The 15,312-nt window shown below is 41.1% G+C and overlaps 1 protein-coding gene across 1 annotated transcript; it reads left to right on the forward strand.

The window, feature by feature from the left end:
- The first annotated feature begins 10,687 nt into the window (after positions 1-10,687).
- Positions 10,688-15,312, forward strand: sf3b6 (splicing factor 3b, subunit 6). Its single transcript, XM_063902778.1, has 4 exons — positions 10,688-10,857; positions 11,451-11,569; positions 13,410-13,548; positions 14,755-15,312. The coding sequence occupies exons 1-4, from the start codon at positions 10,828-10,830 to the stop codon at positions 14,842-14,844; spliced, it is 378 nt and encodes a 125-aa protein (XP_063758848.1). The 5' UTR covers positions 10,688-10,827; the 3' UTR covers positions 14,845-15,312.

The raw sequence follows: 15,312 nt of genomic DNA on the forward strand, positions 1-15,312 counted from the left end.
GGCACCTGTCCCCTCCTGTGGTTGTGATGATCAACGATCATCCCATTTATACTGTCCAGCCTTCTTCTGGATGTTCGCTATTGGGGCCGTGGTCTGCAGTACCTCTTGGAAATGGGAGGGATATGGTCCTGAGGAGCGTTGCAGGCTGCCCCTTCAACAGATTCTGTATCCCACCCTCATAAGGGATTTCCGTGCTTCTAATTCGAACAGGACCCGCTTCGGTGCTAGGAGGCACCCATAAAGCCAGAGGGTACTGTTACATTTACTCTGTTTACCTACTTTTGACTCACTACCCTGAGTAATCAATGGCACTCCTTGATTGGTTCTCCCTGTCTCTGATTTTCTGCAGGAGTGCTGGAGTACGAGCCTTCTACCCTTTCTGCTATCCAGACTCCCATTAAGACTCAGCCCTGCCACACCCACACTGCCACATTGTAGAACCCATCATCGGTTCATACATCAAGCCAGTTATTATTAACTGGTTATTATAAGCTGCTAAGCTGCTTTGCTCCTGCTACTGTACACAGCTCAGACCCCGACCCATTAGCTCAGCCCCAGATTCCTTTCCATCCAGCTCCCCTTCACGCCACGGACTTCCCATCTCAACCACCAATCCTTATCTCTACAATAAACCTTTTTTCAAACAACGCCTGTGACTGTCTGTGTCTGCAGATAAGGGTTTCAAAACTAGACAGCTTCCCCATACCACCAGCCTGTCGTGAATATACGGTTTTGTTGAGTTTTATGTTGAAATGTATCTTACTCCTTGAGTCTTGTCTGGTGTCACTTCCTGTGTTTGCCCTCCTGTGTCTGATTGTCTCATTGTTATCACCTGTTGCCCTTGTGTTTTCTCCTCCCCTCCCAAGCTGTCTCGTGTCTTGTGATTAGCCCCTGTGTGTTTAGTCTTGTCTTCCCTTGTGTTCTTCTTTCCCGTGAGTCTATTCCCTGTGCCATGTTCGGGATATCCCTTGTCTAAACCTTCCCCCCTACCCCGTCCACGAGCGTCTATCTGGTTTGTTATAATTTTTGTTTCCTACTTGTACTTTGCCTGCGTCCCTCATTTTGTAGTTTTTGTAACAGCTTTTTATTATAATAAAGCTCGCTTTTAGTTACACTTTTTATCCCTCCTTCCTTATGCTGCACTTGGGTCCTATTTTCCTGGGGTTTGCCAAGTTTTACAGGCGACTTATTAAAAACTACAGCCATCTTGCTGCTCCCCTTACAGCTCTCACCGCCACCTCCTCTTGCCATGGGTGGAGTATGCACATAACACCTTGCCCAACACCTCTTCCGGTATGTCACCTTTTCTTTTTGCCCTTGTTTATTAACATCTGTTATTCTCTTCTCAGGAACAGGAACTGTCTGTCCCTTCTGTCTAAGCCCATATGTGTCGCTGCTTCAAGATTTGGCCCCCCACTCTTCATGTTTATCGTATTGAACCCATTTGAACCAGGCCCGTCCCCACCTGTGGTTGTGATGGTCAACGATCATCCCATTTATACTGTCCAGCCTTCTTCTGGATGTTCGCTATTGGGGCCGTGGTCTGCAGTAACTCTTGGAAAAGGGAGGGATATGGTCCTGAGGAGCGTTGCTGGCTGCCCCATCGTTACATTCTGTACCCCACCCTCATAAGGGATTTCCGCGCTTCTAATTCGAACACCACCCGCTTCGGTGCGAGGAGGCACCCATAAAGCCAGAGGGTACTGTTATATTTACTCTGTTTACCTACTTTTGACTTGCTACCCTGAGTAATCAATGGCACTCCTTGATTGGTTCTCCCTGTCTCTGATTTTCTGCAGGAATGCTGGAGTACGAGCCTCCAACCCTTTCTGCTATCCAGACTCCTATTAAGACACCCACACTGCCACATTGTAGAACCCATCATCGGTTCATACATCAAGCCAGTTATTATTAACTGGTTATTATAAGCTGCTAAGCTGCTTTGCTCCTGCTACTGTACACAGCTCAGACCCCGACCCATTAGCTCAGCCCCAGATTCCTTTCCATCCAGCTCCCCTTCACGCCACGGACTTCCCATCTCAACCACCAATCCTTATCTCTACAATAAACCTTTTTTCAAACAACGCCTGTGACTGTCTGTGTCTGCAGATAAGGGTTTCAAAACTAGACAGCTTCCCCATACCACCAGCCTGTCGTGAATATACGGTTTTGTTGAGTTTTAAGTTGAAATGTATCTTACTCCTTGAGCCTTGTCTGGTGTCACTTCCTGTGTTTGCCCTCCTGTGTCTGATTGTCTCATTGTTATCACCTGTTGCCCTTGTGTTTCTCCTCCCCTCCCAAGCTGTCTCGTGTCTTGTGATTAGTCCCTGTGTGTTTATTCTTGTCTTCCTTTGTGTTCTTCTTTTGAGTGAGTCTATTCCCTTTGCCATGTTCTTTATAAACTTTGTCTCAACCCCCCCCCCCCCCCCCCCGGTCCACGAGCGTCTTTCTGGTTTGTTATAGTTTTTGTTTCCTACTTCTCCGTTTTGTTGTACCTTGCCTGTGTCAACCCCCCACCCCCACCCCCCCCCCGCACGCTCCTCTTCCCCCTGCTGGCTCTACTGCTCGACCAAATTCTATTCCTGAGGAGAAAGAAAACATTCACTGTTAATACACAGATGTGTTCTTTCTCCTGGACCTTAGTGTAGGTAGTAATCACTAATCAGTGCAATCTTCTTACCTGTTTTTTGTAAAACAGGATGTAGGCCGACTCATCCTGCTGCTCACATACAGACTCTCCAGTTGTTTCAGAGACTTTCAAGTCGTTGAAGGTGAGCCAGCTGTCGGTTGGCTTATCTGGAGAGTCGTCAGGATGAACGCTGTCACAGATGTAGTGTCCTAAAGAGAGAGATCTTTGTTTAAACATTGAGTGGCAACTTTAAGTGATAACAGACATTTTAAGGTATTTATTAAATGATGAAAGCTTCTCTATTTGCTTTTGTAGCTCCCCGGTTATACAATTCTTCTTTCTAAACTGAAGGTCCTATTCAACCTCCATTGTTATTTTACCTGCTTCTCCACTGTAGCCTTGATGACTGACAGTGCTGACCAGACTGTAGCAACTGTCATCCTGAGAAAAAACACAGAGTTAGATTCACACACACATAAAACAGCAGCAAATAAACATTTGTTTACTTTCAAATTTGTCCGATGCGTCTGTTTGTTTTCAGGTGAGTTTAGTTTTTTTTACCTCTTCGCTGGACACCAGCAGGTCCCTCTGCAGCTCGATGGAGTCATGCACCTTCTCCATCATGTAGTTGGACGTGAACCGGAAACGCTTCAGGTGTAAGATGAGCACTCTGCAGAGAATAAAAAAGATGGTTAAGCATCGATCACTATGTTTTTTGAATCAGTTTTCTATCTTGAACTTAAAGCATTTATTTGGGATAATGTGGCACAGTTTTTCATGATTAATGATGATGTCACTCACTTTGGCAGGGTCTTGAAAGTTGATCTCTGGCCAGATGTTCTTCCTCCGCACTCGCACCTGTACTCCAAATACGTCTCCTAAAGGACAGAGACAACAGGCTGTGTTACAGACTTCACAGTAACATAACGTGTGTGTGTTCAAGCTGTGATGTGACAGGTGAGTCTTACTTTTTGATACTCCTGAAGCATTTCTTCAACCGAGACTCCAGGAAACAGATCCAGGGACAAGTTTGTGAACACTTCCTCTCTTCTTGACTGTATTCCACATCTGCACATTGAAGGAATAACACGTGTAAACATACAGCCACAGAGGTCAAGAAACTACCTCCTGCTTAAACAGACCAGGGCTTTTCTTTGGGGATATATTGTGATATATTTCTGTAGGTTATTACCTCTTGCATGTCCTGATGTTCTCCATCTCGAACACCAGGTTGTGTTCCACAGGGCAGGTGTATGTTTGTCCCATGCAGGCTGCGATATCCTGCAGAAGTGGGGACAGGTTCCTCATCTGGTTCAGGACTGATGTGATGAACTCATGAGCATCCTGTAAAAACACGGAACATTCACGGAGGGGTTAGTAATCAGTGGAGAAACTATCAGGAGTAGGTGATATAATCAGACATCAAACCAGCTGACTCACTTTCTGCTCGTCGTCGCTAAATTCTGGAGCCTCCACAGAGACCATGTCTTTGAATGAGCACAGGAGGGCCATTTTACTGTGGATGTCGCTGGAGGTGCGAGCGTCGTTGATCATCATGAATTCTCTGCAGAGGGAGAAAGAGAAGAGTTAGATATGGTATTCCATTTTCTTCCACCAATCTTGGGTAAACCTGAGGGGGACAGGAGTGTGCATATGAGTGTGTGTGTGTGTGTGTGTGTGTGTGTGTGTGTGTGTGTGTGTGTGTGTGTGTGTGTGTGTGTGTGTGTGTGTGTGTGTGTGTGTGTGTGTGTGTGTGTGTGTGTGTGTGTGTGTGTGTGTGTGTGTGCGCGCGCGTGTGTGTGTGTGTGTGTGTGTGTGTGTGTGTGTGTGTGTGTGTGTGTGTGTGTGTGTGTGGATGCTGTACCTTATCAGTTGGGCATCAAATAATGAAACCCAGACCTGCTCCTGGCGCTGGAAGTCCTGTATGAAGTTCTCCAGTGTCAGGAGGCTCTGCAGGCTGGAGTTCATATAGCACATGTTTGCCATGTTTGGAAATCTGAAACCGAATCACAAACAGTCAAAATTGTCACTTGTTCTCTGACCAATAACAGACTGGAACACATTTTTTAAGGAATTGTTACATACCCCAAGCAGTTGATGTTGGTGGTTCTATCCTTCACACCATCACCGCAGTCATCCAGAGTGTTTGGGGTTCTATGAAGGGGAAAAACAACCATACGGTAAATAAATATGACAAGTGGCTTTGAAAAGTAAAAAAAAAAAGTGTCCCTCAAGGAGAAGAATAAGTAAAAACATCTTAAGAAGGAAAAAGGACTTAATGTTCCTATAACGTGAAGCTTTAAGAGTCTGAGATCTTCAGACAGCTTATCTGATCAAAACATGACTGTATTGTAGATGTTGTGCAATCTAAGATATTAGGTAGGAGTGTACCATCAGTAAATGTGGAGGCATTTTTTAACTTACTTGATTAATTCTGTCTCGATGGCATCCTCTTTGAGGGAAAGCTCTTCCCAGTCGTCTTCATAGCAGACTTCCTCCAGGTCTGGGATGACCGGATACACTTTACCCTTGAGAAACTTTTGCTGCTGGTTTGTCTCTTTTGGTTTGTGAGGACTGCTACAGGAAAGCTCTGTCTGGGAGTCGTCGAAAAATTGAAATAGCTCGTATTCAAAGAACACTTCCTCAGGCACTGGGACGACAAGCATCACTTCATCCTGGTGAGACTTTTGCTGCTGGTTTGTCTCTTTTGGTTTTCCAGGACTGCTACAGGAAAACTCTGTCTGGAAGTCATTGAAAAAATTAAACAGCTCGTCTTCAAACAACAATTCCTCCGGCTCTGGGACGACCGGCACCACTTCATCCTGGTGAGACTTTTGCTGCTGGTTTGTCTCTTTTGGTTTTCCAGAAGTGCTGCAGGAAAGCTCTGTCTGGGAGTCATCGAAAAATTTAAATAGCTCGTCTTCAAACAACACTTCCTCCGGCTCTGGGACGACTGGCACCACTTCATCCTGGTGAGACTTTTGCTGCTGGTTTGTCTCTTTTGGTTTTCCAGGACTGCTACAGGAAAGCTCTGTTTGGGAGTCGTCGAAAAATTTAAATAGCTCGTCTTCAAAGAACACTTCCTCTGGCACTGGGACGACAGGCACCACTTCATGCTGGTGAGACTTTTGCTGCTGGTTTGACTCTTTTGGTGTTCCAGCACTGCTAAAGGAAAGCTCTGTCTGGGAGTCGTCGAAAAATGTAAATAGCTCGTCTTCAAAGAACACTTCATCCGGCACTGGGACGACCGGCATCACTTCATCCTGGTGAGACTTTTGCTGCTGGTTTGACTCTTTTGGTTTTCCAGGACTGCTAAAGGAAAGCTCTGTTTGGGAGTCGTCAAAAAATGTAAATAGCTCGTCTTCAAAGAACGCTTCCTCTGGCACTGGGACGACCGGCACCACTTCATCCTGGTGAGACTTTTGCTGCTGGTTTGTCTCTTTTGGTGTTCCAGAACTGCTACAGGAAAGCTCTGTTTGGGAGTCGTCGAAAAATTTAAATAGCTCATCTTCAAAGAACGCTTCCTCCGGCACTGGGAAGACCAGCACCACTTCCTCCTGGTGAGACTTTTGCTGCTGGTTTGTCTCTTTTGGTGTTCCAGGACTGCTACAGGAAAGCTCTGTTTGGGAGTCGTCAAAAAATTTAAATAGCTCGTCTTCAATGAACGCTTCCTCCGGCTCTGGGACGACTGGCACCACTTCATCCTGGTGAGACTTTTGCTGCTGGTTTGTCTCTTTTGGTGTTCCAGAACTGCTACAGGAAAGCTCTGTTTGGGAGTCGTCGAAAAATTTAAATAGCTCGTCTTCAATGAACGCTTCCTCCGGCTCTGGGACGACCGGCACCACTTCCTCCTGGTGAGACTTTTGCTGCTGGTTTGTCTCTATTGGTTTTCCAGGGCTGCTACAGGAAAGCTCTGTTTGGGTGTTGTCGCAAAGCTCAGAAAGGTCGTCGGAAAGCTCAGTAAGGTTGTCTTCAAACAAGACTTCCTCCAGCTCTCGGACGACCGGCATGTATTCATCCTGGTGAGACTTCTGCTGGTTTGTCTCTTTTGGTTTTTCAGGAATGCTACAGGAAAGCTCTGTTTGGGAGTCGTCGAAAAATTTAAATAGCTCGTCTTCAATGAACGCTTCCTCCGGCTCTGGGACGACTGGCACCACTTCATCCTGGTGAGACTTTTGCTGCTGGTTTGTCTCTTTTGGTGTTCCAGAACTGCTACAGGAAAGCTCTGTTTGGGAGTCGTCGAAAAATTTAAATAGCTCGTCTTCAATGAACGCTTCCTCCGGCTCTGGGACGACCGGCACCACTTCCTCCTGGTGAGACTTTTGCTGCTGGTTTGTCTCTATTGCTTTTCCAGGGCTGCTACAGGAAAGCTCTGTTTGGGAGTCGTCGAAAAATTTAAATAGCTCGTCTTCAATGAACGCTTCCTCCGGCTCTGGGACGACTGGCACCACTTCATCCTGGTAAGACTTTTGCTGCTGGTTTGTCTCTTTTGGTGTTCCAGAACTGCTACAGGAAAGCTCTGTTTGGGAGTCGTGGAAAAGCTCAGAAAGGTCGTCGGAAAGCTCAGTAAAGTTGTCTTCAAACAAGACTTCCTCCAGCTCTCGGACGACCGGCACGTATTCATCCTGGTGAGACTTCTGCTGGTTTGTCTCTTTTGGTTTTTCAGGAATGCTACAGGAAAGCTCTGTCTGTGAGTCATCAAAAAGCTCAGGAAGGTCATCTTTAAACAAGACTTCCTCCATCTCTGGGACAAACAGCATCACCCAATCCTGATGATACTCTGAGATTGACTGTTGTTTGTCTGTCTCTTGAGGGGTTGCAGGTCTGATGTTGGTCTTTCTTTTGGAAGGGGACTCAGGCAACAGGCCCTTTTCAAACAGGTCTTCATGAAACTCCTCATCTTGCACAAACGGCACCACCTCATCCTGGTGACAAAATGAGCTTGACTCTTTTGGTGCTTTTGGACTGCTGCTGGAAGAAGACATAGATAGACGTATAATGTTAGTTTTTATTCATTATTGGCACAATCAGTGACAAAATTCAAAATGTCCTTTGTTACATTGAATCCCTTCCAGATTAAATCCAAACCAGGTGAAATGGACGTCATTTTTAGTGATCATATGTCCAAGTGAAAAAGATTAAAAATTCCCAAGTGGACCATGTATTGTACGTCCTAAAACAAAACTTCAAAAACTTTTAAGCTTGTCTAGAATACATATCTTTTTTCAGCCGTCAAACTAAATATCCATTCAAAAAAACTATTTAACTTCAAGATGAGAGAACAAGAACATCAAAAAGTGCTAACTGATTTCTGGATTTTACCACTTTTCTTTTCAGCACAACTTTAGGTGTGTGAGCTAAAGAACGGCTTTCTTTGTTCCTGACAGACAGTGAACGCAACATAAAATCCTTGTCCTTACCTCTTCTGTTCTATGCTGGAATCTATAAGCGGAGCTACCTGACATCTTCCCTGCTGGATTAAAAACAAACTTCAGTATCAGACATTACTCTCATTTAGTCCTGACTAGTAACGTTTCTGGTTAGTGTTGAGTTCTGGCCGTGTTTGTGAAACATACCGTGCCCCATTTAAACAGTTTTTTCCACCAACATGTCTTCCTGGAGGTTCCATTAGTTTCAGTCGATGAGGCTGTTAAGGTGGTAACAGATCTAGAGAGATCAAATGGTTGGTTATGTCATTGTAAAACTAATATATGTTCAACAAAGTCACAAAATAAGATGGAGATACATATGAGGAGTCCTGAGCCCCAGGTTTTAAAACCATTGCTCCCAGGCATTTCTGAGTAAAATCATTAACCAAAAAAGACTGAACAAAAAATACTAGATTTCTTACTTTTCATTTCTTCCAGAATTTCCTTTCTTCTGTAGAGTGGAAATACCAACAATAATAAGTTAACAATGTCAGACCTATTGGTTATTGTGGTTACTTACAATCAAACAAATCTAAATAAAAATGGTAGCGGTGACTAAAAGGACATGAAGCTTTTACACTTTCTTTCAAACATACCTTGCTACATTTTCTTTCCTTTGACTTCTTCTTTCTAGCCTTTACTGTATTTGCTGAGACTGTAGAAGCAGCAGCCCTTTTTCTATTGAGAAACACAGATGAAAATGTTCTGCCAGTTATAAAGCATTATCTTTATGTAGGAATTGTTTTTTGAAAGTTTAACTATTTATAACAAATGAAATCCATCAAAACACTAAAAAATGGTAGCTAATAAAACTGAGAGTGTGTATAAATTACTAGGACATAATTAAAGTAACTTTTAACAATGTTTTTACCTCCAAAATGGGCTGACACAGTGTTTGCTGTCATCAGCCAAATCAGCTTTGCCATCTTTTTTCTTTCCCTTGTTACAACAAAGGAAAGAAAAAACACCAAAGAACTTATGTACCCAAGACATCTTGGTTGTTTTACCAATCAATCAATTCTTTTAACCAGAAGTTATACTCAACTCTCCCTTGCTGTTCAATTTCTGACCTGAATCTTAACTTGAACCTGAAGGTTACCTGGGTTACTGGGGAAATGTAGTTCTAGAATTTCAGAATGTTGTAATGCATGAAAGCCAAAATCCATCATCATTATATTCTAGAACACAACAAACACAATAGAATGCCCGGTCTCACCCATATAAGGAAATACACAAAAAATGTCTACAATGATAAATAAAAAACATATTACAGTAAAAAAAGGTATCTCAAAAACACAAGAGTAAATATTGTAAAAAAGTATATTGTATATCCTGAATGCTATACAAGCATGACATTACATATATTATGTCTGAATAAAAATGTAATGTGTAATTTACCAATATATAGAAATATACTCCAAAACTTCCTTTACATTTGGATTAAAAGAAACACCTTCATACTGTTTGCCATCTTAGGCTATGTTTGTTTAGCCAAGCTAAGCTCACATTTGAAGCTAGTAACTAGCTAAGCTCCAATAAAAGTGAAGACTACACCTTCTAACTCTTTTAAAGCTGATTCTATATTGATTTTGTGTTTAAATACACGAAAATGTAAAATAATTATTGTTGTTTAACTTAAGAAGTTGGAGCTACAACATCCACCACTAGCTAGACACAATCAACTGGTGTGGCTAGCTTGCTGAAGTAATTAAGAAATATACACAACAATTGAAGGTGTTTTTATTTGTGTTTTACTGTAACTAAGCTTGCTCCATCCCTCTATTTTGTTTGCCATGCTAGGCTCAACATGTCATGAAACAAGTACTTTAACCGTTGAAGCTTGAAAAAACATTAAGCAGATAATTGTTCCTTATTTCTGCTTTGTATTATTCTGAAATGGGCCATTGTGCAGAAGGAGTACTTTTATTTTGTCTACTTTAAAATACCTTTACCTAAGTTACATTTTGAAATTACTTTAAGTGGAGTACTTTAAGGCAGGTATATCAAGATATGAATTACATATATTATGTCATGAATAAACTATGTATATTGAGATATAAACCACCAATTAGAATGTTTTCTCAAAACTCCTTACATGAATTATCAAGACACCTTATCGTTGCCATGCTTAGGCTATATTGTTCAGTCCAAGCAAATGCCAATATTGAAGCAGTGTAACTAGCAAGCTACCAATAAAAGTGAAATCAACACTCTAACTCTTAAAGCTGATCTATATTGATTGTGGTTTTAAATACACATATGTAAATATTATTTTTTAAGCGTAAGATGTTGGCTACAAATCCATAGCTAGACACTAAATAATGTTGCTCATGCTGAGTAATAAGAAATTATACTAACAAGTGAAGGTGTATTTATTGTCTTACTGTACTAAGCGTGCTTCATCCGTTATTTTGTTTGCAATCTAGCTAAATTTCAACAGTACTTTAACCGTTGAAGATTAAAAACACATTAAGCAGTATAATTTTCTTATTCGTTGAGTGTGTGTGCTTTTACGTATGTATTTTATCTGAGCACTTCTCCAACACAATAGTATTATCTTCACGGTGAAGTACTGTAATAACTAACATACAGTCATCCTGCGGGGGGCAGCACTGCACCGTAACTTCACTTTTGCCGGGTCTCTGAACCGGAAACCGGAACTACATCGTCGTCTGATCACTGCTGCCATTTTGACTTGTTCAGAAAAGAGCTCGGAAAACTGCGTGTGTGTTCTTCCAGCGGTCCTATTTACACATAACCTATTTCACCATGGCTATGCAAGCAGCGAAACGTGCTAATGTAAGTGTAAACGAGTTGGCTGTTATATTCTGATAAATATAACTAATGATTTTAGCTTGGGTGGCTAGAAGTTAACGACACCAAGCGCTAGCATACGGTTAGCATGCTAACGGAATAAAAACAATAAGACGGTCTACGATAAAACTTTCCGGTGTCTTGCTATTAACACTTCTATTTCGAACAATAACGATTAGTTCACCTAGTTGGTGCCGTTTGCGATTTGAAATGATGTTTAGGGAATATGAACAGAACAAGCAATTCTACGTCAGTGTTTCGAAATTGACAATGTGCTTTCTAAAGTTGGATAATGGTGTCTCAAGAATAGGGTGATGGCTTTATTACCATAGGATAACGAAACGTATAGACATTGGATTATTACCATTGTGCAAAGTAGCTGTTGTGCAAATTGGTGTCGGTTGTAGAAGTGGAGAAAACATGTTAGCATTATGAGCAGATTCAAATAGCTTAAGCAGTAGTTTGATGGTTTTACTGTTTTTAACTGCCATTACATCTGCTTTAACTTCTCTTTGTGTATAATTGTTATAGAAATCATCATCATTAACTCCCCTGTTTTTTCGTGTTATGCGTTTCAGATTCGATTACCACCTGAGGTGAACAGAATTTTGTACATCAGAAACCTTCCTTACAAGATCACAGCTGAGGAGATGTATGATATCTTTGGGAAATATGGACCAATACGTCAAATCAGAACGTAAGTGTTTAAAAAGGTAGCTTTCAGAAGGGTTTTTAATTCCCACTTGGCCAAAAAGGAATTACTTAACTAGCATTCAATTTGATCATTATTAATATTGACAATGCATTGGATCTAAGACCACATAGGACATTAGGCCACATTAGGAGTTGTATCTGTGGTTAGTTTTGATTGCATTATAACAATTAGTGTTATTTAAGGAACCACGCTATTCCTATTAAATGATGAGGCTTTTTTAATGCCACCCAAAAGCTTTCAATGGATGTAAATTTAGTACTTGAAATCCCTCCTGACCATTGTGGAGTTGCATGTCAACAGATCTCTACCAACATCAGTGAGTCTTTGCTAAAGCATTCGAAAATGATACAAAGATATAGATAAGGATTCATTTAGGGATGCACCGATACATAGGTGAGACATCGTCATCGGCCGATGTTAGCCCTATTTACCACAATCGGCACATTGGTAAAGACAGTGACATCACCGATGGCAGTCGCCGATGTTTATGTTTTGCTACGTGACCGGGAGAAGTTGCGTCAGAGTCGTTGTTTTTAAATCTGACGTACCAAATCTGAAGTCAGGGCATCATTTTAAAGGATTAGAACATTGGCTGTAGGTCTGCCGTAACTTTAAAGTCATTCGGAGGGAGTGGGGGCCTCGCCGCAAAATTGTTATTCTTGACACCGGCGTCGGCCGACATTTTTTCAATCGGTGCATCCCTAGATTCATTCTTTATTGGAATAGCAGGAAAAAATTGACGGAACATGATGACCAGTTGTCATTTTAGACAATACAGCGCCACAGGGATGACGTATTTTTGTAGGCCGACCTGGAAGTAAGCTGCGCATGGGTTCCTTCGACAAGGGTGGGGGTCGTAGAACAAAGAGTGACCCGTCTCTTAAATTTGTGTCAACCACAGACCTTTTTTCGATTTTCCAAAATCCTACGGAGAAATCCCCTTGACTCTGAGACGAGGGAACAGGAAGTGGTGAAATGCTAACTCACTTCCGGGCTTTAGGACTCGTTCTTTCACCACTCTATTCCCGCACGCAGATATAAAGTCTTCTTATTATGGTGGTGACAATACAAACACATAGTTTGGTCATTTATTATAGATAGAAGGCCATTTATCTGCTTGTGCCGTTATGTTTCTACAGACATTATATAAGCCGTCTGCCACAATTTTTTAGACCGATGAAATATCACTTTTCTACAATATCTTGCATACATTTGTTTTGAACCTGTGTTTCCATTATGATGTTGTTCTAAATTTGATTTGAAGTCTTTTTTTTTTTTACAGACAGTCGAAAAACACAAGTTCTATCATAATACAGAATGGAGATCAGTTAAATGGAAAACCCCATTTTGCAATATGTATTGAGTTTATGTTTTATACGGAAACATTAAAAGCTAAAAACACTAACCCCAAATAAACTACTACATGGCACCATTACATGTATTCCTTAATTCATTGGTTTAAATGAGGTCAGATATAATAAACAGACACATGAGAAGGGAAAATATTAGTAAGTAGTTCAAGCTTTGACATGTTTTACTGCTGCTAAGCTCTCTTTAAATACACACAGATAGACAGACATGTGTGTGTATCACACTAAAGCTGTTTCATTTAAGCATACATTTCCCAACCTTTTTAAGGATGCTTTTACTCTTTATTATATGTATACAAGGGATACTAGTTGGGATAAGGTTGCAGAGTCTGTAGTTAGATTATTTACTACATTTTACACTCATTATGTACCATTAATTCTCCCTTTATGCTAATGAGTCTGCATATGCTCTCATATTCACTCCTTTTGTGTTTCCCCTCTTTCCTTCTCAGAGGGAACACACCTGAGTCACGAGGAACAGCTTACGTGGTTTATGAAGACATCTTTGACGCCAAGAATGCCTGCGACCATCTGTCAGGCTTCAACGTCTGCAACCGTTACCTGGTGGTCCTCTACTACAACGCAAACAGAGTATGTGCTACAGTAGCAGCGTTTCTTCTAGGTTTCTTCCAGCATTGGAAACTTACCATACTTAGCACAATTAGCTGCGTCGTCCTTTCTCATTATCGACGAAATTAAGTAGAGAATTTGGATAAGCAAACCACTCGATTCAAATCACTCCCGCTAGGCCTTTTCACGACTCCCCTCCTCCATAATTTATCCAAATAACCTCAGATTATCATGACTATATTCTTCTTCTTCCTTGCCAACCACTTTACCCAACTTCTCTGATAACGAGAAAAGATGTGCTTTTGCGAATATGCAAAACTGTATGTTTGATTTTACAATACATTTCAATGCAGTTTATTATTTACAAACAGTTTAAAAATACAACTACAATCACAAGACATAACGGAGAAATGGGACGACCTGATAAAGTATCCGAAAGCTTAGAACAGGGGCCCAGATACTAAACAGAAAATATTGAACTATTATTTATTACGTACAGATCTAGAATTGGATAGTGTTCATGTATTATCCAGAAACATTACACGCAAAAAACCACCAGCTGTGTACAAAATGCCTCGGGTTCAACAAGACTAAATATACCCCATATGTGTAATTTGACTTCATCAACACGTTCACAGGACTGCTTTTTATTACTTTCTTAGTCAAGTTGTATGTTTATGATAAGGGACTTGTATGCGTTCTGACTCTGAATCAGGTTTATATAACATTCAAATGTTTTTTTAAGGAATGCACCAGTTTAACATTGGTCAGCCGATTCCGATGTTAACGGTAACAATTTAGCAGATGTTTTACTGTCACTTATAATAGTACCGCAGGCTAGGGCAGCCTATCCCTTTTAAGAGAAAGAGGGGGAGGGATACGTGTAGCGAGAGTGAGTGAGTGTAGTATGTTTATGGAAGTGAATGGGAGTAGAAGCAGCAGTATGACAAAGTCTCAAATATTAACGACGGCCTCCCAAGAACATTGAATGTTGGATTTAATTTACCCATCCTGAAAATGGATCCGCAGTATGCACCCCCCCACCCCCAAGTTTAACAGTACAAAGTTTAAAGAATATAGATAATCGTTTTGATCATTTGTGCATAATCCTGCTCATCAGCAATCCTGGCTGCTTAAAATAATGCTAATGAGTTTACAGTAAAGAAGTAGGAATAGAATAAAGGTTTTATTTTAATGTGTTTCCCTTGTTTATCAACTCTTTTTCAGGCTTTCCAGAAGATGGACACAAAGAAGAAAGAGGAACAGCTGAAGCTTCTAAAAGAAAAATACGGCATCAACACCGACCCTCCGAAGTAGAGCTCCAAAAGCCCCATCACCCTCCTCGCCTCTCAACTCAATGTTCTTTTTCTATCCTGACATGTTCATTGATTTATGTTGGTAATGTTTTTCTGATACAGCTGTCATTTCTTGAAGATTTTGATGATTTGATTTGATTTCCTTCATCAAACGTGTGTGACAACATGCAAGCTAGCATTTGCTAGTTGCTGTATGCCAGTTGCATAAAAAGCAGTTTTTCACTCGCCTTTTTAATCCGGACAAAGCTATTATAATAAAAGCTTGCCCAAGATTAAGATAGTAACTGCTTGTATTCACCTCATGATACATTTTATAAATCTCCCAGAGAAGATTATTTTTCACTCTTATTGTTAATCTCTTCCTAGGTCATCTATTAATTTTTAATCTGTTTGAGATATGAAATTGCATCAATCAGTACCGACTGTGTGAAGTTTAAGCTTTCTGTAAAATAAATGTTCTTTTGCTAAA

This window comes from Eleginops maclovinus, chromosome 15 (assembly GCF_036324505.1).
Source record: "Eleginops maclovinus isolate JMC-PN-2008 ecotype Puerto Natales chromosome 15, JC_Emac_rtc_rv5, whole genome shotgun sequence".
Lineage (NCBI taxonomy): Eukaryota > Metazoa > Chordata > Actinopteri > Perciformes > Eleginopidae > Eleginops > Eleginops maclovinus.

Coding starts and splice junctions, on each gene's coding strand:
- sf3b6 (XM_063902778.1), top strand. CDS start 10,828: ATGGCTATGCAAGCAGCGAAACGTGCTAAT. Junction 11,570..13,409: donor CCAATACGTCAAATCAGAAC/GTAAGTGTTTAA, acceptor TTTCCTTCTCAG/AGGGAACACACCTGAGTCAC. Junction 13,549..14,754: donor TCTACTACAACGCAAACAGA/GTATGTGCTACA, acceptor ACTCTTTTTCAG/GCTTTCCAGAAGATGGACAC.